The sequence below is a fragment of the Entelurus aequoreus genome, linkage group LG07 (genome assembly GCF_033978785.1).
Source record: "Entelurus aequoreus isolate RoL-2023_Sb linkage group LG07, RoL_Eaeq_v1.1, whole genome shotgun sequence".
Taxonomy (NCBI): domain Eukaryota; kingdom Metazoa; phylum Chordata; class Actinopteri; order Syngnathiformes; family Syngnathidae; genus Entelurus; species Entelurus aequoreus.
Genome location: NC_084737.1, coordinates 18049246 through 18074226, shown reverse-complemented (window position 1 = coordinate 18074226; position 24981 = coordinate 18049246). Strand labels below are relative to the sequence as shown.

Below are 24981 nucleotides of genomic sequence, written 5' to 3'. Positions count from 1 at the left end.
ACAAATGTAAACAACACAACTTGGTAACACAACATGATACAAATCTAAACAACACAACTTGGTAACACAATAACATGATACAAATGTAAACAACACAACTTGGAAACACAACAACATGATACTAATGTAAACAACACAACTTGGTAACAACATGATACAAATATAAACAACACAACTTGGTAACACATCAACATGATACAAATGTAAACAACACAACTTGGAAACACAACAACATGATACTAATGTAAACAACACAACTTGGTAACACAACAACATGACACAAATGTAAACAACACAACTTGGTAACACAGCAACATGATACAAATGTAAACAGCACAACTTGGTAACACAACGTGATACAAATGTAAACAACACAACTTGGTAACAGAACAACTTGAGACTAATGTAAACAACTCAACTTGGTAACAGCAACATGATACAAATGTAAACAACACAACTTGGTAACACATCAACATGATACAAATGTAAACAACACAACTTGGAAACACAACAACATGATACTAATGTAAACAACACAACTTGGTAACACAACAACATGACACAAATGTAAACAACACAACTTGGTAACACAACAACATGATACAAATGAAAACAACACAACTTGGTAACACAACAACATGGTACAAATGTAAACAACACAACAACATGATACAAATGTAAACAACACAACTTGGTAACACAAGAACATGACACAAATGTAAACAACACAACTTGGTAACACAACAGCATGATACAAATGTAAACAGCACAACTTGGTAACACAACCCAACGTCATACAAATGTAAACATCACAACTTGGTAACAGAACAACATGATACAAATGTAAACAACACAACTTTGTAACACAACAACATGATACAAATGTAAACAACACAACAACACGATACAAATGTAAACAACACAACTTGATAACACAATAACATGATACAAATGTAAACAACACAACATGATACAAATATAAACAACACACTTGGTAACACATCAACATGATACAAATGTAAACAACACAACTTGGAAACACAACAACATGATACTAATGTAAACACAACTTGGTAACAGAACAACTTGACACTAATGTAAACAACACAACTTGGTAACAGCAACATGATACAAATGTAAACAACACAACTTGGTAACACATCAACATGATACAAATGTAAACAACACAACTTGGGAACACAACAACATACTAATGTAAACAACACAACTTGGTAACACAACAACATGACACAAATGTAAAAAACACAACTTGGTAACACAACAGCATGATACAAATGTAAACAGCACAACTTGGTAACAACAACATGGTACAAATGTAAACAACACAACAACATGATGCAAATGTAAACAACACAAATTGGTAACACAACAACATGACACAAATGTAAACAACACAACTTGGTAACACAACAGCATGATACAAATGTAAACAGCACAACTTGGTAACACAACAACATGGTACAAATGTAAACAACACAACAACATGATACAAATGTAAACAACACAACTTGGTAACACAACAACATGATACTAATGTAAACAACACAACTTGGTAACACAACAACATGACACAAATGTAAACAACACAACTTGGTAACACAACAACATGATACTAATGTAAACAACACAACTTGGTAAAACAACAACATGACACAAATGTAAAAAGCACAACTTGGTAACACATCAACATTGTACAAATGTAAACAACACAACAACATGATACAAATGTAAACAACACAACTTGGTAACACGACAACATGGTACAAATGTAAACAACACAACAACGTGATACAAATGTAAACAACACAACCACATGATACAAATGTAAACAACACAACAACTTGATACAAATGTAAACAGCATAACTTGGTAACAACAACATGACACAAATGTAAACAACACAACTTTGTAACACAACAACATGATACAAATGTAAACAACACAACTTGGTAACACAAAATGATACAAATGTAAACAACACAACTTGGTAACACAAAATGATACAAATGCAAACAACACAACTTGGTAACAATAACATAATACAAATGTAAACAACACAACTTTGTAGAGAGAAATAGCCTCTCATCAAGTCTGCCATGATTAGTAGTGTTGTTGTTGTTGAAGGGGAAGTGAGCGTTGTGATGCGTCTGTGAAATGAATACTTAAAATGATGAAAATATGACATGTTATTATGAATGTTACTAGATACTACATATGAAGACAATGTTCAAAAAAAAGTGCAGTTCCCCTTTAAGAGGCAGGGAGAACCTGCACAGACCAAATCCTCCTCCAGCAGTTTGTTCCATGATTTCATGAGAAAATGAAAGTGAAAGTGTAAGTTTGAAAGTAAAACCGGAGAGCGTGTTGTTCTTCTTACTTTCGGTGTCTTTGCGGTCGAGGGCGTCGTCAGGCAGCTTCTTCAGGTAGTCTTTGAGCAAGAGTTCGTAACGCGGGATCCTCTGGACCGGTTCCAGCATGTGGTGCTGCAAGGTCAGGTTCCCACACACGTCCTCTTTCTGTTTGCATTCAACAACAAAAACATTTTTACCATGTTAGCATGCTAACATTGGCATGCTAGCAGTTTATTCTAGCATTGTAGCTCATTTTTTTAATGTTAAAATGTAAAAATTATGTAATTTTAATCTTGGCGCCATCTTGCAAATATGTTTTTTTTGTTTCCATGTTAGCATGCTAACATTGGTATGTTAACAGTTTATACTAGCATTGTAGGTAATATTTTTAATGTTAAAATGTAAAAAATTATCTAATTTTAATCTTGGCGCCATCTTGCAAATATGTTTTTATTTTTATTTTTTTCATGTAAGCATGATAACATTGTTTTTTGTTTTTTTTTCTATGTTAGCATGCTAACATTGGTATGCTAACAGTTTATGCTAGCATTGTAGGTCATTTGTTGAATGCTAAAATGTAAAAATTATGTAATTTAAGTCTTGGCGCCATCTTGCAAATATGTTTTTTGTTTTTTTTTCATGTTACCATGCTAACATTGGTATGCTAACAGTTTATACTAGCATTGTAGGTATTTTTTTTTATGTTAAAATGTAAAAATGATGTACTTTTAATCTTGGCGCCATCTTGCAAATATGCTTCTTTTTTTTTTAAATTATTTTTTCATGTTAGCATGCTAACATTGGTATGCTAACAGTTTATACTAGCATTGTAGGTAATTTTTTTTAATGTTAAAATGTAAAAATTATGAAATTTTAATCTTGGCGCCATCTTGCAAATATGTTTTTATTTTTTATTTTTATTTTTTTCATGTTAGCATGCTAACATTGTTTTTTGTTTTTTTCTATGTTAGCATGCTAACATTGGTATGCTAACAGTTTATACTAGCATTGTAGGTGATTTTTTGAATGTTAAAATGTAAAAAATATGTAATTTTAGTCTTGGCGCCATCTTGCAAATATGTTTTTTTTTTGTTACCATGCTAACATTGGTATGCTAACAGTTTATACTAGCATTGTAGCTCTTTTTTTTATGTTAAAATGTAAAAATCATGTCATTTTAATCTTGGCGCCATCTTGCAAATATGCTTTTTTTTTCTTTTCTTTTTTTCATGTTAGCATGCTAACATTGGTATGCTAGCAGTTTATACTAGCATTGTAGCTCTTTTTTTTTATGTTGGAATGTAAAAATCATGTAATTTTAATTTTGGCGCCATCTTGCAAATATGCATTTAAAAAAAAATTGTTTTCATGTTAGCATGCTAATAACATTGGTATGCTAACAGTTTATACTACTAGCCTAGTAGCTCATTTTGTATGTTAAAACGTAAAAATCATGTATTTTTAATCTCGGTGCCCCAACAGTGGTATGGTATCAGTTTATACTAGCATTGTAGCTCTTTTTTTAATGTTTAAATGTAAAAATAACACATTTTTAATCTTGGCGCCATCTTGCAAATATGCTAATTTTTTTTCTCATGTTAGCATGCTAACATTGGTTTGTTAACAGTTTATACTACTAGCATGGTAGCTCATTTCGTATGTTTTAAAGGTAAAAATTATGTATTTTTAATCTTGGTGCCATCTTGAAGTATGCTAACATTCCCCATGTTAGCATGCTAACAGTTTATACTAGCGTTGTAGCTCATTTTATATGTTTAAATGTAAAAATCCATCCATCCATCCATTTTTCCACCACTTATCCAAAAATCATGTATTTTTAATCTCGGTGCCATCTTGAAGTATGCTGACATTCCCCATGTTAGCATGCTAACAGTGTTATGCTAACAGTTTATACTAGCATTTCAGCTAACTTTGTACCGACGTTTAAACCTAAAAATCAAAGATTTTTTTTACTTGGCGCTATCTTGCAACTATGCTAACTTTTCCCAGGTTAGCATGCTAACATTGGTATGCTAACAGTTTATTCTAGAATTTCAGCAAATTATGTAGCTATGTTTAAACCTATGTTAGCATGTTAACATTGGTATGCTAACAGTTTTAACTAGCATTGTAGCTAATTTTGAACGCCAATACCTAAAAATCATGTATTTTGATACTTGCCGTCATCTTTAAAGTATGCTAACTGTTCCCATGGTTTTTTGCTAATATTTTAGTTAATGTTGTTGGTATAAACTTTTAAATCGAGATTGTACTTATTTTGTGTCGTCTTGTAAATATGCTAACTGCATCCTTGTTAGCATGCTAATGTTTATACATGCATTTTGGCTAATTATATTGGTGTAAACCTAAAAATCTTATTTAACCTTGTTTTTTTGTATTTTGTGCCATCTTGTAAGTATGCTAACTGCTTCTTTGTTAGCATGCTAACGTTTTAAAGAAGAATTTTAGCACATTTTGTTGGTATAAACCTACAAATCAGGGATGTATTTATTTTGTGCCACCTTGTAAGTATGCTAACTGCTTCCTTGTTAGCATGCTAACATTTTAAATAAGCATTTTAGCACATTTTGTTGGTATAAACCTACAAATCAAGGATGTATTTATTTTGTGCCACCTTGTAAGTATGCTAACTGCTTCCTTGTTAGCATGCTAACGTTTTAAATAAGCATTTTAGCACATTTTGTTGGTATAAACCTACAAATCAAGGATGTATTTATTTTGTGCCACCTTGTAAGTATGCTAACTGCTTCCTTGTTAGCACGCTAACGTTTTCAAAAAGCATTTGTCGATTAAAAATAATTTTGGGCACAAAGAACACTTACCTGTATGTTCTGCACGACACTCTTGAACTGGGACGAGCGTTGAGTCCAGGTGTTGACCAGGTCCATCGCTCGGTCAAAGTTCTTCACGTACTCGCCGTACATTTTCATGAAGGGTGCAAGTTTCTGCAGGATGTCTCCGATACGGGGGTTGGACTTCCTGTTTTGGTTTTTCAAAATAAATAGGACACATTTAAACAAGGACAAGTTGTACAATAAAATGTGACGACAAGACACTTGAAGAGATAAAACAACTGGAAAAGGAGTTCAGTCTCTCAAGAATAAGAAATAATTTTAAAGAACCACAGAATTTGCTATGCATGAAGGTTATTTGCTGGGCTATGTTCTATGTCTGATGGTTCCCTTGCTGTTTTATGTTCTATGCATGAAGGTTCCTTGCTGTTATATGTCCTAAGTTGTATGTAGAAGGTCCCTTGCTGTACTATGTACTATGCATGATGGTTACTTGCTGACTATGTACTATGCATGAAGGTTCCTTGCTGTCCTATGTCCTAAGTTGTATGTAGAAGGTTCCTTGCTGTTCTATGTCCTATGCATGATGGTTCCTTGCTGACTATGTTCTATGCATGAAGGTTCTTTGCTGTCCTATGTCTGATGGTTCCTTGCTGTTCTATGTTTTATGCATAATGGTTACTTGCTGTACTATCTTCTATGCATGATGGTTTCTTGCTGTTTTATGTTCTATGCATGATGGTTCCTTGCTGCTCTATGTTTTATGCATGATGGTTCCTTGCCGTTCAATGTTAGATGGTTCCTTGCTGTTCTATGTCCTATGCATGATGGTTTCTTGCTGACTATGTTCTATGCATGAAGGTTCCTTGCTGTCCTATGTCTGATGGTTCCTTGCTGTTCTATGTTTTATGCATAAAGGTTACTTGCTGTACTATCTTCTATGCATGATGGTTTCTTGCTGTTTTATGTTCTATGCATGATGGTTCTTTGCTGCCCTATGTTTTATGCATGATGGTTCCTTGCCGTTCAATGTTAGATGGTCCCTTGCTGTTCTATGCATGATGGTTCCTTGCTGTCCTATGTTTTATGCATAATGGTTACTTGCTGTACTATCTTCTATGCATGATGGTTACTTGCTGTTTTATGTTCTATGCATGATGGTTCCTTGCTGGTCTATGTTTTATACATGATGGGTCTTTGCTGTTCAATGTTTGATGGTCTCTTGCTGTCTATGTTCTATGCATGATGGTTCCTTGCTGTGCTATGGTCTATGCATGATGGTTACTTGCTGTTTTATGTTCTATGCATGATGGTTCCTTGCTGGTCTATGTTTTATACATGATGGGTCTTTGCTGTTCAGTGTTTGATGGTCCCTTGCTGTCTATGTTCTATGCATGATGGTTCCTTGCTGTGCTATGGTCTATGCATGATGGTTCCTTGCGGTCTATGTCTGATGGTTCCTTGCTGTTCTATGTTTTATGCATGCTGGTTCCTTGCTGTACTATCTTCTATGCATGATGGTCCCTTGGTGTTTAATGTTTGATGGGTCCTTAATGTTTTGAGTTCTATGCATGATGGTTCCTTGCTGTACAATGTTTAATGCATGATGGTTCCTTGCTGTACAATGTTTAATGCATGATGGTTCATTGCTGTCTTTGTTTGATGGTTCCTTGCTGTACTATCTTCTATGCATGATGGTTCCTTGCTGTTCTATGCATGTAAGTTCCTTTGTTCTATGCATGATGGTTCATTGCTGTTCTATGCATGAAGGTTCCTTGCGGTTCACTGCTCTATGTATTATAGTTCCTTGCTGTGCAATGTTCAATGCATGAAGGTACCTTGCTCCTATGTGCTATGGCTGTTCTACATGCTAAGTTGCATGTAGAAGGTTCCCTGCTGTTCACTGTTCTATGCATGAAGGTTCCTTGCTGTGCTACGTGCTAAGTTGCATGTAGAAGGTGCCTTCCTGTTAACTGTTCTACGAATGATGGTTCCTTGTTTTCTATGTGCTTAGTTGTATGTAAAAGGTTCCTTGTTGTTCAATGTTTTATGCATGAAGGTTCCTTGTTGTTCTATGTACTATGCATAAAAAATCCTTGCTGTTCACTGTTCTATGTATGAATGTTCCTTGCTGTTGTATGTGCTAAGTTGTATGTAGAAGAGTTCATTGCTGTTCACTGTTTGAAGGTTTCTTGCTGTTCTATGTGCTAAGTCGTATAGAAAGGTTCCTTGCTGTTCACTGTTCTATGCATGAAGGTTCCTTGCTGTTGTATCTGCTAAGTTTTATGTAGAAGGGTTCCCTGCTGTTCACTGTGCTATGCATGAAGGTTCCTTGCTGTTCTACGTGCTAAGTTGCATGTAGAAGGTTTCTTGCTGTTTACTGTTCTATGCATGAAGGTTCCTTGTTGTTCTATGTGCTAAGTTTTATGTAAAAGGTCCCTTGCTGTTCAATGTTCAATGCATGAAGGTTCCTTGTTGTTCTATGTTCTATGCATAAAAATTCCTTGCTGTTCACTGTTCTATGCATGAATGTTCCTTGCTGTTGTATGTGCTAAGTTGAATGTAGAAGAGTTCATTGCTGTTCACTGTTTGAAGGTTTCTTGCTGTTCTATGTGCCAAGTCATATAGAAAGGTTCCTTGCTGTTCACTGTTCTATGCATGAAGGTTCCTTGCTGTTGTATCTGCTAAGTTGTATGTAGAAGGGTTCCCTGCTGTTCACTGTTCTGTGCATGAAGGTTCCTTGCTGTTCTACATGCTAAGTTGCATGTAGAAGGGTTCCCTGCTGTTCACTGTACTATGCATGAAGGTTCCTTGCTGTGCTACGTGCTAAGTTGCATGTAGATGGTGCCTTGCTGTTCACTGTTCTACGAATGATGGTTCCTTGTTTTCTACGTGCTTAGTTGTATGTAGAAGGTTCCTTGTTGTTCAATGTTCTATGCATGAAGGTTCCTTGTTGTACTATGTGCTAAGTTGTATGTAGAAGGGTTCTTGCTGTTCACTGTTCTATACATGAAGGTTCCTTGCTGTTCTATGTGCTAAGTTGTATGTAGAAGAGTTCCTTGCTGTTTACTGTTCTATACATGAAGGTTCCTTGCTGGTGTATGTGCTAAGTTGTATGTACAAGGTTCCTTGTTGTTAACTGTTCTATGTATGATGGTTCCTTGTTTTCTACGTGCCAAGTTGTACGTAGAAGTTTCCTTGCTGTTCAATGTTCTATGCATGAAGGTTCCTTGTTGTTCTATGTGCTAAGTTGTATGTAGAAGGGTTCTTGCTGTTCACTGGTCTATACATGAAGGTTCCTTGCTGTTCTATGTGCTAAGTTGTATGTAGAAGAGTTCCTTGCTGTTTACTGTTCTATACATGAAGGTTCCTTGCTGGTGTATGTGCTAAGTTGTATGTACAAGGTTCCTTGTTGTTAACTGTTCTATGTATGATGGTTCCTTGTTTTCTACGTGCCAAGTTGTACGTAGAAGTTTCCTTGCTGTTCAATGTTCTATGCATGAAGGTTCCTTGTTGTTCTATGTGCTAAGTTGTATGTAGAAGGGTCCTTGCTGTTCACTGGTCTATACATGAAGGTTCCTTGCTGTTCTATGTGCTAAGTTGTATGTAGAAGAGTTCCTTGCTGTTTACTGTTCTATACATGAAGGTTCCTTGCTGGTGTATGTGCTAAGTTGTATGTACAAGGTTCCTTGTTGTTAACTGTTCTATGTATGATGGTTCCTTGTTTTCTACGTGCCAAGTTGTACGTAGAAGTTTCCTTGCTGTTCAATGTTCTATGCATGAAGGTTCCTTGTTGTTCTATGTGCCAAGTTGTACGTAGAAGTTTCCTTGCTGTTCACTGGTCTATACATGAAGGTTCCTTGCTGTTCTATGTGCTAAGTTGTACGTAGAAGGGTTCCTTGCTGTTCACTGTTCTATACATGAAGGTTCCTTGCTGGTGTATGTGCTAAGTTGTATGTACAAGGTTCCTTGTTGTTCACTGTTCTATGTATGATGGTTCCTTGCTGTTCTACATGCTAAGTTGTATGTAGAAGGTTCCTTGCACACCATTCTCCAGTGATGCGTGTCTTGAGCTCGGGCAGCAGGAACTTGTGGTGGAAGCAGTAGATGGAGGAGATGTTGGAGAAGATTCCTGTGATCACGTCCTGAGGGATTCCAGCTTCTGTCAGCTTAGTGCAAAACTCCTGCAGAACAAAAACACAAACGTGACGTGAATGTTCCACAAACCATCTAGTGCTACGCCAAATAATCACTTCATGAAACATACAAACACAGTGTGACTGTTCAAACTGCGTGTGATGTTACAGTAACCAAAACATCTAATATACTTTAGACCTCTGCCTTGCTTTTAATGAACACTTAGGCCTATTATGCCACTGTATCTTAATGTTGGTCATTATGGTGCTACTTAATGAAGACTTAGGTACACTGTATCTTAATGTTGGTCATTATGGTGGTACTTAATGAAGACGTATGCCTACTGTGCCACTGTATCTTAACGTTGGTCATTATGGTGGTACTTGGAGAGACAAAGTGTTTTTTTCAGGTGGAACTTGATGAAGAATGTTTGAGAACCACAAATCTAAAGAAATGTTGATGAGAATCATTTCTGGGACATGATTGCATAAATGGAAGGAAATCAATCAATCAATCAATCAATCAATCAATCAATCAATCAATCAATCAGCATGATGATTAGCAGCAGTTTGTTATTGACAATAAAATAATAAAATAAAAGTAAGTATTCATTAATGATTAGTATTATTATTGTTTTTATTTGTATCATTAGTAGTAGTATTATTATTGTTATTATTACCATTATTATTATTGTTATTATTATCATTATTATTATTGTTATTATTCTGATTGGTAATATTATTATTATTATTATTATGATTATTATTGTTATTGATTGTATTAGTATTGTTATTATTACTATTATTATTAATAATATTATTATGATAATTATTGTTATTATTATTATTCATATTATTATTAATAGTATTACTATTATTGTTGTTATTATTCCTATTATTATTATTATTGTTATTATTATTTATATTATTATTAGTGTTATTATTAGTATTATTATGATAATTATTGTTATTATTATTATTCATATTATTATTAATAGTATTACTATTATTGTTGTTATTATTACTATTATAATTATTGTTATTATTATTCATATTATTATTAGTGTTATTATTAGTATTATTATTGTTATTATTACTTGTATTATTATTAATATTATTATGATAATTATTGTTATTATTATTATTATTACTATTATTATTAATAATATTATTATTATAATTATTGTTATTATTATTAATAACATTATTATGATAATTATTGTTATTATTATTATTAATATTATTATTAATAATATTACTATTATTGTTGTTATTAGTACTATTATTATCATTGCTATTATTATTAGTGTTATTATTAGTATTGTTATTGTTATTATTACTATTATTAGTAATAATATTATGATAATTATTGTTATTATTATTATTAATATTCATAGTATTACTATTATTGTTGTTATTATTACTATTATTATTATTGTTATTATTAATATTATTATTAGTGTTATTATTAGTATTTGTATTACTATTATTATTATTTATAGTACTATTATTGTTATTATTATTTTATTATTAGTATTGTTGTTGTTATTATTATTATTATTGTAATGATTAATATTATTATTATTATTAGTGTTGTTATTATTATTATTATTGTTATCATAATTGTTATTGTTATTATTATTATTATTATTAGTAGTAGTAGTAGTATTATTATTGTTATTGCTGGAGCTAACATCACAAACACACACTCAGTATGTTTACATGCACTAAAAACTAGTTCATGACTTTATTTAGTTAAAAGTATTTTTTTTTTTACAAGATGTAAACACTTGATGATGACTTTTAAAGATTTAGATGAACAGATTTGGATGATTCCATCTTGCATCGTCATGTTTCATGTTGTCACACATCCCACCACGAGGACCAGGCAGAAGACGATCATAAACCACAATATTTACATTCTCATGTCTTTGTTTCATCATTAGAACATTTTATAGGCCACTCCCTAAAATATTCTTGAACCTCCTCAATGACTTGCTGTTGATTTATATTTAAGACTATTATTTATTTATATTTTACTTAAAAAATGCTGACAAATTTAATATAAATCATTATAATTATATCATTATTATTGTTATTATTATAAGTGCTGTCAGTTGTTTCCATTTTCTTAATCAGACTAGTCAGACTTTTGAACTTGGATTAATCATGATTAATCACAGGTTATTGCTTGCTTACATATTCTAATCAAGCACTGAGCTGTGTTTGCTAATGCGAGCTGGACATGCTAACCTCCAGTTTAGGCTCACAAGTGGACGGCGTCTGCTTCGACTAATTACTTGGACAGACTTTTGTTGTCATGGCCAGAGGCGCGGTAATGGATCCACACTAACATTTCCATGGAAAGCAATCAATGTCACATGACTGTGGCGTGACCGCGGCAAGAGATGAACCGTCCCTCGGTGACAGGGAAAGTAAAAACTGCTACATCGGAACACCCGGACCCCAGCTTAGGTTTTTTTTTAGGTCCAAACTGTCTCTGGGATAATTGTAATGCAAGAACGTTTATGATGAGCCTCCCCACCACTAGTTGGCGTGGTGAATGTCACACCAAAACTTCCACTTTTGCTTGCATTTAGCTTCTAGCTCGAGATGGACATAACTTTGTTTTTCCAAGCATGTTTGTGAAGAAAGTGAGTGTGAAGGATTGTGCCGAGAAGAAAAGTGGACGATATTCAAGGAACTAAAGAAATAAATCATCAGAAAGATGACAGAGCTTACGTTGTGAAGCAGTTGGAGCGTAGCACTGCTAGTCTGCACCGTACTGAAGAAGAAGGAGTCAGCCAGCCAATGATGTTAAAATACCATCTAAACATTTATCCATGAAAATATGGGGAAGCTGCGGATGGTGTGTTTGACAGAGAAGCAGCTGGAAGGAGATATTGTAGAAGTCCATTCTCCAAGGTAAATACTTTATATTATTATTACATTACTTATGAAACTTGTTTTTACTACATTCTATTGTATTGTTTTCATGAAACTTGTTTTTACTACATTCTATTGCATTGTTTTATACAATATGTATTATCTAAAAAAAGTGTTTTTACACGTAAAAGACATTTTACATGTAAAAATTGTGATGTCTTGACTGATATTTTTATTTTAATTCATTTCATTGGGCAACACATATGAGTTTTGCAAAGTCGGAGCTGCCTCTCGGAACCAATTAAACTCGTACGAAGTGAGTGTAGATGAATAAGGACTAAAGCGTTCATCACTAACACAAATAGAATATATTAAATACAAACTGAACCTTGTTGAACAAGTCTGGATGCAATTTTCCAAACAAGAGTATTGTTGTTCTGCATTCACAATATGAATGTAATGTTATCTCAAAGTTCTGCATAAAAGGTCATCTGTCAGCAGGCAACCTTGGGGAACACCAAAAGATAATTTTAATGATAAAACCTGCTCAGAGTTAGGAGACAAACATTATTATTAATATTATTATTAATATTATTATTTTTAGTAGTAGTATGTTAATATTATTATTATTATATTATTACTAATATTAATATTAATTTGCAGCTGAGATAGGCTCCAGCACTCCCCGCGACTCCAAAAGGGACAAACGGTAGAAAATGGATGGATGGATGGTTGTATTATTAATATTATAATAATAATGATTATTAATATCAATATTGTTATTATTATTTGTATTAGTATTAATATTATTATTAATAATAATATAGTTGTATTATTAATAATAATATTATCATTTATATTATTATTATCATTATTATTATTAGTATTATATACATATTCATAGTATTACTATTTTATTATTGTTTATATTATTAATATAATTATCATATAGTTATTAATATAATTATTAATAATATTATAATTATTATTGTTATTATTATTAACAATATTATAATCATTATTACTATTATTATTATTATATCATTATTATAATAATTATTATTATATCATTATTACTGTAATTATTATCATTACTACTATTATATTATTATTGTATCATTATTATTATTATAATTATTATTGTTATTATTAATATTAATACCATTATTATTACTATTATTTTATAATTGTATTTATAATTATTATTGTTATTATTAATATTAATACCAGTATTATTATTATTATTTTATAATTATATTTATAATTATTATTGTTTTATTATTGTTATTTTTTATTATTATTATTTTATCATTATAATTATAATTATTATTGTTATTATTATTTTATCATTGTTATTATAATTCTAATAATAATAATAATTATTATTATCATTATTACTACTACTATTTCATCATTATTATTATAATTAGAATATTATTATTGTTATTAATTTTATTAATACTATTAATATTATTGTATGATTATAATTATTATTATCATTATTATTTTATCGTTATAATAATAATTATTATTGTTATTATTATTAGTAGTAGTAGTAGTATTTTATCATTATCATTATTATTACTATAATAATTATTATTAACATTATTACTACTATTATTATTATTATTATAATTAGAATATGATTGTTATTATTATTATTATTAATATTCATTCATGGGCGCGCACTAAAGTATCACTGGGCTTGACTTTGAGGCGAACAAACGAAAGTGTGGTCACACACCAATCATGTTGACACACAATGCTGTCGTCCGGCGGATCACGGAGGCCTTCCTTAATCCGGATCAGTCCTGATCTCACTCGCTAAGACCTCGGCACACTCGGCAGATTGGAACGACAAGATGGCGCTGCCACAATGGATATGAACATGTCACCTGGTCCAGGAGGTTGAGCCTTTTCACGTACGCCTCTTCTGTGTGCAGGAGTTCTTTGGCGATGTTCAGCAGCCTCTGGGCCTCGGAGCACTGACACACACACACACACATACTGGTTATCAGTTTTTGACATCACTCGTGAGGACCACCCTTTCTACAGGTTGTGGAGCCATTAAAAAAAATGAGGTCAAATGGCCTCTACCCAGTTAGCTCATACACGTCTTTAAATCTCTGGATTGATGAAGTAATGTGCTGATCATTCTTACTAGGGACCCTGGGGAAAAAGAGTTATAATGGTTCATGGGGACCAAATTTAAATAATTTTGCATAATTCACACAAATTAGTACGTGACTACTGAGGACCATTTAAAAAAAAAAGAAGTTAAAATTAAATATGACATGATCCTCAGAATACAGCACTACAGCTGTCCTCTTATAGGAAGTTTCACCATGTTAAAGCAAATCCTGCATATTCTGTGACATTACTGAAAACTGCTATTTAGCAGTAATGAAGTTGTCTGCAACTCCAACTACCATATATAGAAGGATGGAAAATTCTGAATGTGAATCCTACTTTAGGGCAGTGGTTCTTAACCTGGGTTCGATCGAACCCTAGGGGTTCGGTGAGTCGGGCTCAGGGGTTCGGCGGAGGTCAAGACACACCCGACTCATGGTGTAAATAAAAACTTCTCCCTATCGGCGTATTACGGATACGGCAACAGCAGAAGTCACACTGAGTTGCAGGTGTGTAATTTGTTGTGAGTTTATGCACTGTGTTGGTTTTGTTCTTTGAACAAGGTGATGTTCGTGCACAGTTCATTTTGTGCACCAGTAATAAAACATGGTAACACTTTAGTATGAGGAACATATTCACCATTAATTAGTTGCTTATTAACATGCAAATTAGTAACATATTGTCTCTTAAATAGTCATTATTAAGTACTTATTAATGCCTTATTCGGCATGGCCTTATTATAACCCTAACCTTCTAACCCAGGCCCTAACCCTCTAACCCTAACCCTAACCAAATAACTGTAAATTAAAGGCCTACTGAAATGAAATTGTTTTATTTAAACGGGGATAGCAGATCCATTCTATGTGTCATACTTGATCATTTCGCGATATTTCCATATTTTTGCTGAAAGGATTTAGTAGAGAACATCGACGATAAAGTTCGCAACTTTTGGTCGCTGATAAAAAAAGCCTTGCCTGTACCGGAAGTAGCGTGACGTCGCAGGTTGAAAGGCTCCTCACATTTCTCCATTGTTTACACCAGCAGCGAGAGCGATTCGGACCGAGAAAGCGACGATTACCCCATTAATTTGAGCCAGGATGAAAGATTTGTGGATGAGGAACGTGAGAGTGAAGGACTAGAGTGCAGTGCAGGACGCATCTTTTTTCGCTCTGACCGTAACTTAGGTACAAGCTGGCTCATTGGATTCCACACTCTCTCCTTTTTCTATTGTGGATCACGGATTTGTATTTTAAACCACCTCGGATACTATATCCTCTTGAAAATGAGAGTCGAGAACGCGAAATGGACATTCACAGTGACTTTTATCGCCACGACAATACATCGGTGAAGCACTTTAGCTACGGAGCTAACGTGATAGCATCGGGCTTAACTGCAGATAGAAACAAAAGAAATAAACCCCTGACTGGGAGGATAGACAGAAAATCAACAATACTATTAAACCATGGACCTGTAAATGCACGGTTAATGCTTTCCAGCCTGGCGAAGCTTAACAATGCTGTTGCTAACGACGCCATTGAAGCTAACTTAGCAACGGGACCTCACAGAGCTATGCTAAAAACATTAGCTATCCACCTACGCCAGCCAGCCCTCATCTGCTCATCAACACCCGTGCTCACCTGCGTTCCAGCGATCAACAGAGCGACGAAGGACTTCACCCGATCATCGATGCGGTCGGCGGCTAGCGTCGGATAGCACGCCTGCTATCCAAGTCAAAGTCCTCCTGGTTGTGTTGCTGCAGCCAGCCGCTAATACACCGATCCCACCTACAGCTTTCTTCTTTGCAGTCTCCATTGTTCATTAAACAAATTGCAAAAGATTCACCAACACAGATGTCCAGAATACTGTGGAATTTTGCGATGAAAACCGAGCTTTTTGTATTGGATACAATGGTGTCCGAATACTTCCGTTTCAACGATTGACGTCACGCGCATACGCCATCATACATAGACGTTTTCAACCGGAAGTTCGCGGGAAATTTAAAATTGCACTTTATAAGTTAACCCGGCCGTATTGGCATGTGTTGCAATGTTAAGATTTCATCATTGATATACAAACTATCATACTGCGTGGTCGGTAGTAGTGGCTTTCAGTAGGCCTTTAAGTACTTATTAATGCCTTATTCGGCATGGCCTTATTATAACCCTAACCCTCTAACCCTCTAACCCTAACCCTAACCAAATAACTCTAAATTAAGTCTTTGTTACTTAGAATATGTTCCCCTAATGTCCAAAAAACTCTAAATTAAGTCTTTGTTACTTAGAATATGTTCCCCATACTAAAGTGTTACCAAAAACATATAACTTTGTCTTGAAATTGAAAAAAAAACATTTTATTTTTCACTAAAGAAGGGTTCGGTGAATGCGCATATGAAACTGGTATGGTTCGGTACCTCCAACAAGGGTCAAGAACCACTGCTTTAAGGTAATAATGTTTTATAATCATGCTGTATGAAATCATTTAAATGCATCATTTAAAAAGGTTTCCCTTTAGGGGACCTGTTTTTTGGTCCCCGTACCGTCAGAGGTCCCCTAAAGGTGACTGTGTAAACAGAGCGATGTCCCCGTTAAGTAAGCATTGCCAGAACACACACACACACACACACACACACACACACACACGTTAATACAGTAAAAAGGCATGTCAACAATTAAAAACAGCCGCAATTACTTACATGCTAATGTTAGCATGCTAACGCATTATATTTGCATTTTAGCTAATTGTGTATGTTTAAATCCCCCAAAAAATCATGAATTTTGATACTTGCTGCCATCTTGTAAGTATGCTAACTAGGGATGATAATGGCTTTTTGCCGATATCCGATATTCCGATATTGTCCAACTCTTTAATTACCGATACCGATATCAACCGATACCGATATATACAGTCGTGGAATTAACACATTATTATGCCTAATTTGGACAACCAGGTATGGTGAATATAAGGTTCTTTTTTTTTAAATTAATAAAATAAAATAAGATAAATACATTTAAAACATTTTCTTGAATAAAAAAGAAAGTAAAACAATATAAAAACAGTTCCATATAAACTAGTAATTAATGAAAATGAGTAGAATTAACTGTTAAAGGTTAGTACTATTAGTGGACCAGCAGCACGCACAATCATGTGTGCTTACGGACTGTATTCCTTGCAGACTGTATTGATATATATTGATATATAATGTAGGAACCAGAATATTAATAACAGAAAGAAACAACCCTTTTGTGTGAATGAGTGTAAATGGGGGAGGGAGGTTTTTTGGGTTGGTGCACCAATTGTAAGTGCATCTTTTGTTTTTTATGTTGATTTAATAAAAAATAAAAAATAAATAAAAAAACGATACCGATAATAAAAAAAACGATACCGATAATTTTTGATATTACATTTTAATATCGGCCTGCCGATATTATCGGACATCTCTACTCCTGAGTATAAGTCGCACCCCCGGCCAAACTATGAAAAAAACTGCGACTTATAGTCCGAAAAATACGGTACTCACTTTGTGCGCGTCCGCCAGATACCCGGCTGGCGCCTCCGACAGCGAGCCCGCCTCTCCGCCGCTGCCCTCGTCCAGGTCGCTGTCCTCGTCCTGCGTGGAGTCGCGCTTGTTGCCCGGGGCGACGCAACAGGACACGCTCTCCGTTTCCGTCACGCTGTCGTAACGCTCCTCCTCGTCGATGGCGTCCTCGTTGGGGAAGGCCTCCCCTTCGGCGGCGCACGACGGGCTGTCGATGCCGCTGTCCCGGTTGGGAATCTTCATCTGCTCCGAGGAGTCGGGACGGTCCGAGAGTTCGCGGGGCGAGGCGTCGTCCCGGTCGGCGTCGTCAAGGCAACCGTGGGCGATGTCCACCTCCACGTCCGGCGGGGTGTCGTCGGGGGCGTCGCCGTGCACGGACGCCTGGTCTGCAGAGGTGCATGCTGGAAGTTTGTCTCCAACGACGTCCTGGTCACAGCAGGAAGTGGCGTCGGACGCAGGGTCCATCCTAAGACTCAGGTGCAGCTGGGAGCGGGGGACCACCCCCAAGATGGGCACCCTGGGGGCCGAGAGGAGGAGGAAGACACGAACGTCAGAGAAAGGAAGCCAAGCCCCGACAAAATAAATGTCAAAGCATCAAATCATAAACGTCTTTTTATTCCATGTGTGATGTCACAGACTGACGGACGCACTTATATGGGCGTTGTCGTATATTCTGTCTCCTCCCTGCTGGTATTTATTCTCCTTTCACGCCCTCCCGCCTGCTCTCATGTCCGTAAAGTCAACATTCACGTGTTTATTGGTCCGCATGCTTGTAGTTCATGCTAACGAGCGTGTGAGTCTCTTGGCACCAAACGATTCAAAGTTTGAAAACGTAACAAAACATCATGAAAACATGAATGGGCAGTAAATGAGCATCTCCATGGCGATGGTCTGTATGGTACATGCAAAATACTCAGGCGGTATGCACCACACATTCAATTGTACAGTCTTAGTAGATCACAAGCAACACGCCCCCTAATAGTACACACTAATAATACACTCTATTGTATACTTTGTACACACTAATAGTACACACTATTTCATACTTTGTACGCACTAATAGTACACATTATTTCATACTTTGTACACACTAATAGTACATACTATTTCATACTTTGTACACACTAATAGTACATACGATTTTATACTTTGTACACACTAATAGTACACACTATTTCATACCTTGTACACACTATTTCATACTTTGTACGCACTAATAGTACACACTATTTCATACTTTGTACACACCAATAGTACACTGTTTGTACACACTAATAGTACACACAATTTTATACTTTGTACACACTAATAGTACACTCTATTTCATACTTTGTACACACTAAGAGTAAACACCATTTTATATTTTGTACACAGTAATAGTACACACTATTGTATACTTTGTACACACTAATAGTACACACTAGATTATAATTTGTACACACTAATAGTACCCACTATTTCATACTTTGTACACACTAATAGTACACACCATTTCCTACATTATACACACTAATAGTACACACTATTTTATACTTTGTACACACCAATAGTACACACTATCTTATACTTTGTAAACACTAACAGTACACACTATTTCATACATTGTACACACACACACACACACACACATTTATGTGTATGTATATATATATATATATATATATATATATATATATATATATATACATATATACATACATACATATAGATATATACATGTATATGTTTTATTCAACCCTTAAATCTGTAGATCAACTTCAGGTCTATTTGTCAATATGAAGTAGTTTTTTTATGTTTATGCCTTTATTTTGTCAATACTGTGTATTTTATGGCAAAAACAAAATATGCAATATTTTGTCCCAAAAAACTGTTCAAAGTGTAATATTTGATGTGAAGTAATTGGAGCCTTAAATAGGACAGTAATTCATAACAACGTTGATGATGATTCTTTTTTTTTTTAATAATGGAAGTTTATTAAAAAGAAAATCCCACTCAAATTCTTCGGGTCCCACTCATGAATGTGTTAAAAATAAGTCATACTTGTATTTTTTTTCTTTTCCTTTGAACACCAAAACCTCTCAATTAACTTCAGATCTATCTGTTAAAAAATAAAAACATGTAATATTTTCCCCAAAATAATGAAAATATAAAGTGTACTATTAAATTTGAAATAATTGGAGCCTTAAATAGCTCAATAATTTATAATAACATTGATTTTAATTCATTATCATTTGACAGTTTAAAAAAAAAAAAAAACACTAGGGTGCCACTCAAAAGTGTTAAAAAAAAGTCATAATTGATTTTATTTTTGTACTTTCAAAATAAAATCTGTAGATCAACTTCAGACCTTTCTGTCAGACACACAAAATATGTCATATTTCAAAGTGTAATATTTGATGTAAAGTAATTGGAGCCTTGAATATGTAAATAATTCATAACAACATTGATTTTGCGAGCAATGACAGTTTTAAATAAATAAAAAAACAGCCTGCATGGCATCTTTGTGCTATTATAGAGTCAACATTGCAACTTTTTCTTATTTAATTTCACCTGTTTGCTCTTTTATTTCACTTTTTTATGCATTTATTTTGTAGTAGTATTTTGAAAAGGTGCAAAAACATGAGCTGTGGTCCACACTTTGGACACCCTTGCACTAAAAGGTGATTTATTTCACCCTGCCAAAGTCTACTCAGTCCTGTTTGTGTCTTTGGAGGTAATAAAGGCCAAATGATAAAGAACACATCTGATCCAGGTGTGCTAAACGTGGACTACAATGGTCCTGGGTCCAACTCAACCATGCGGCGATGTCATTGTCCAAGTCTCACCTGGAGTTTTCAAAGCGCTCGATGAGCAGCCCCACCTTCTGCACCTCCCTGGCAGCGCCCGACTTGGGTTTGGGTGGAGGAGGCGGAGCCGGCAGAGGCCTGCAGGGCGCTGGAGGGATCCTCTTGGGCTTCTTGTCCTGCCCCAGAGCCAGCAGGTGTGCAGGTTTAGGGGGCACTGCGGCCGGCGGGAACACAAACACACGAAGGACAAAAAGGTGAGACTTCAAAAAGTAGGACCGAAAAACCCCAAAGAGGAAACCTCCATAATGAATCCTGACAAGTCTCGGATAATGAAAATAACGATGTTGAACTGAAGGCTGCTTCGGTCGTCTGACAACTTCCTGATTTCAGAACAGGAAACTGACGTGTGCACGAGTGCTGCCACACTTCCTGTCAGACTGAAACGCACACTTGACTATCTTAGCGTGCAGACTGTGCTCTTGTTCCAGCTTCGGTCTGACTGACAAGTGTTGCATCAACGTGACAACTTTCTGACAGCCGCCAATCATTTCTCTCAAGATAATGTCAAAGTGTATTTATTTAGGCATAAATATATCTCTATTCAACATATTTAGTCCTTATAAATGTATGTATGTATATATATATATATAATATATATATATATATAAACTCAAATACAGAGTGGGCCAAAATTTTAAACTGAACAAAGCCGCGGGCCAAGGTTGAACAAATTAACCTTTTTAATAGGGACCCAAACAAGTTTTGCATTGAATATTGAACAAGCAAGGCTTTTATTTTACTTTATAGTGACATGCAAAATCGAGTTTCAAATAATAATAATAATAATAATTAAAAAATATCAATGGCATATCAAATTCAATTTAAATAAAAATGTAATGCCTCTTCTTTATTTGCAGCCTTCTGAGGTAAATATCAACATTAACTTTTTTCACAGGCTAATAAATTTGAAAATAAAATAATGAATAAAACAACCATTCAGGACTTTGAACGGCTCAGGTTGCAACACACTGATCTAATCTGATGTGCCCAAGCCAGATACCTGGCATCTTTTCTTGGATGCTAGTTCATTAATGTCGGGGCTCAGGCTTTGAGCTGAGGCAACCTTCATTATCCAACGAAGGTGTTCATCAGTCATTATATCTCGTATTCCACAGTCTTGGGGGCGTGCCTTACAGGCACTGCTTTTAACGTCCTCTACGAGCTGTAGGGATGTGCGTATCGATCCTGTGGTATCGATATATCGATACTCACACGCTACTCATTTGATATCACTTTTCTGAAAAAAGTATCGATATAAACCAAAAAACGGCGTGTGGGGGGTGCAAGCATCACTTTCAGATGTTTTTGATGACTTACTTAACTTACTATGTGCTGGGACACCCCTGTACCTGGCAGAGTACATGCTGGCCCAGTCACGTCACAGGAGACAGCGAATGAGCGTCGTCAACGTGAACATGTTACTTTTCCTGAACAGCAATCTGAGACTTCAGTAAAGTGTGACGTGTGACAACATATCTCGAGTACACTAAAGGTGTGATGGTGTCAGACATTTTTGTAGATAATTTTTCCAAGTTCATTTTCTCAGGGAACTGTCTTTCGTATGCAGGTTTATAGGACAAAAAAATCCTAGTTTATTGTGATAAGGAAATTATTGACTTTGCTTCAGAGAAGTGTTATAAGTTTACTTCCACAAAGAGGTTTGAAACATAACATTGTTATGAATAATTGTTTTTTTAAGCTTTTTCTACCAAGACGTTTTTTTTTTAGGAATAAGAAAAGTGAAAATGTGTATATTTTTGTTTATATTTAATTTATTTTTCATATTTATGTTATTTATTTTAATTGTACTTTTATTATATATTGACCATAATAAATGTGGTATAAATGGTCTGTATTTGTCTTGTGATTTGTCTTAAATAATAACAATAGTAATAATATTTTTGACTGACAAAACTTGCCAATAAGAAATTAATGGTATCGGTATCGGTATCGATCAAAATGCAAGAAAAAGTATCATTATCGTATCGAATCCTAAAAGTGTGGTATCGCCCATCCCTAACGAGCTGACGTCACGTCCGCTTTTCATCCCCTCTAACAACTTGCCCGCCCAGTCACAAGATATGAGCGGCTCCTGTACACACACACACACACACACGTAAATGCAAAGCATACTTGATCAACAGCGATACAGTTTACACTGAGAGTAGCCGTATAAGCAACTTTAACATTGTTAGAAATATACGCCACACTGTGAATCCACACCAGACAAAAATGACCAACACATTTTGGGAGAACATCCGCACAGTAACACAACATAAACACAACAGAACAAATACCCAGAACCCTTTGCAGCACAAACTCTTCCGGGACGCTACAATATACACCCCTGCTACCTCCAAACACCCCCCCCCCCCTCCCCCCACACACACCTTGTAGCGTCCGGGAAGAGTTAGTGCTGCAAAGGGTTCTGGGTATTTGTTCTGTTGTGTTTATGTTGTGTTACTGTGCGGATGTTCTCCCGAAATGTGTTTGTCATTCTTGTTTGGTGTGGATTCACAATCCATCCATCCATCCATTTTCTACCGCTTATTCCCTTCGGGGTCGCGGGGGTGCTGGAGCCTATCTCAGCTACAATCGGGCTAATGTGGCGCATATTTCTAACAATGTTAAAGTTTTTTTATACTGGCACCCTCAGTGTGACCTGTATCGCTGAAGATCAAGTATGCGTTACATTTACTTCTATGTGCGTGCCAAAGCCGCACACATTATGTAACTGGGCCAGCACTTGTTGGACTGGACGAAAAGGGGACGTTACAATTCTCGGGAGGGGCACTGAAATTTGGGAGATTTGGCAAGTATGAGAATTAGCGGTGTACCGCGGCACCGCCGCTGTATATGATCGGCGGGCCAGCTCTAGTGTTAATTTGATATCGCCTCACGGGCCAAGTGAAATTACACGGCGGGCCAAATTTGGCCCGCGGGCCAGAGTTTAACACCCATGATCTACATCAACAATGTGATAATCTACATCAACAATGTGATCATCTACATCAACAATATGATCATTTATATCAACAATGTGATAATCTACATCAACAATATGATCATCTACATCAACAATGCAATCATCTACATCAATAATGTGATCACCTACATCAGACCTGGGCATTCTGCGGCCCACGGGCCGCATCCGGCCCTTTGTACGTCCCTGTCCGGCCCGCGTGAGGCCAATCATAAATTACAAAATACACTTAAAGGCCTACTGAAATGAATTTTTTTTATTTAAACGGGGATAGCAGATCTATTCTATGTGTCATTCTTGATCATTTCGCGATATTGCCATATTTTTGCTGAAAGGATTTAGTATAGAACAACGACGATAAAGATTGCAACTTTTGGTATCTGATAAAAAAAAGGCTTGCCCCTACCGGAAGTAGCGTGACGTAGTCAGTTGAACATATACGCAAAGTTCCCTATTGTTTACAATGATGGCCGCATGAAGTGAGAGAGATTCGGACCGAGAAAGCGACAATTTCCCCATTAATTTGAGCGAGGATGAAAGATTTGTGGATGAGTAAAGTGCAAGTGAAGGACTAGTGGGGAGTTGAAGCTATTCAGATAGGGAAGATGCTGTGAGAGCCGGGGGTGACCTGATATTCAGCTGGGAATGACTACAACAGTAAATAAACACAAGACATATATATACTCTATTAGCCACAACACAACCAGGCTTATATTTAATATGCCACAAATTAATCCTGCATAAAAACACCTGCGTGTTTGTTACGCTAGCTCCTAGCTCCTCTGCTAGCTCCTAGCTCCATAGAACACGCCAATACAATTCAAACACCTGATCAACACACACAATCACTCAGCCCAAAAGACCGTTCACCTAACCCAAGGTTCATAAAGCTTATATATTTTGAAAAAGTTACGTACGTGACGCGCACATACGGTCAAGCTATCAAATGTTTAGCAGCCAAGGCTGCATACTCACGGTACCTGATATTCAGCTGGGAATGACTACAACAGTAAATAAACACAAGACATATATATACTCTATTAGCCACAACACAACCAGGCTTATATTTAATATGCCACAAATTAATCCTGCATAAAAACACCTGCGTGTTTGTTATGCTAGCTCCTAGCTCCTATGCTAGCTCCTAGCTCCATAGAACACGCCAATACAATTCAAACACCTGATCAACACACACAATCACTCAGCCCAAAAGACCGTTCACCTAACCCAAGGTTCATAAAGCTTATATATTTTTAAAAAGTTACGTACGTGACGCGCAC

The 24981-nt window shown here is 35.6% G+C and overlaps 1 protein-coding gene across 1 annotated transcript in view; it reads right to left on the bottom strand.

Moving 5' to 3' along the window:
* fgd (faciogenital dysplasia) overlaps positions 1–24981 on the bottom strand; it is a 150921-nt gene that overhangs the window by 27995 nt on the left and 97945 nt on the right. Inside the window, exons 4-9 of the mRNA XM_062052759.1 lie at positions 20698–20872; positions 17855–18389; positions 14103–14192; positions 9233–9369; positions 5216–5372; positions 2399–2537 (exon numbers count right to left, since the gene is read on the bottom strand). Coding sequence (XP_061908743.1) covers positions 2399–2537; positions 5216–5372; positions 9233–9369; positions 14103–14192; positions 17855–18389; positions 20698–20872 — 1233 coding nt within the window. The remainder of the gene's footprint in view (positions 1–2398; positions 2538–5215; positions 5373–9232; positions 9370–14102; positions 14193–17854; positions 18390–20697; positions 20873–24981) is intronic.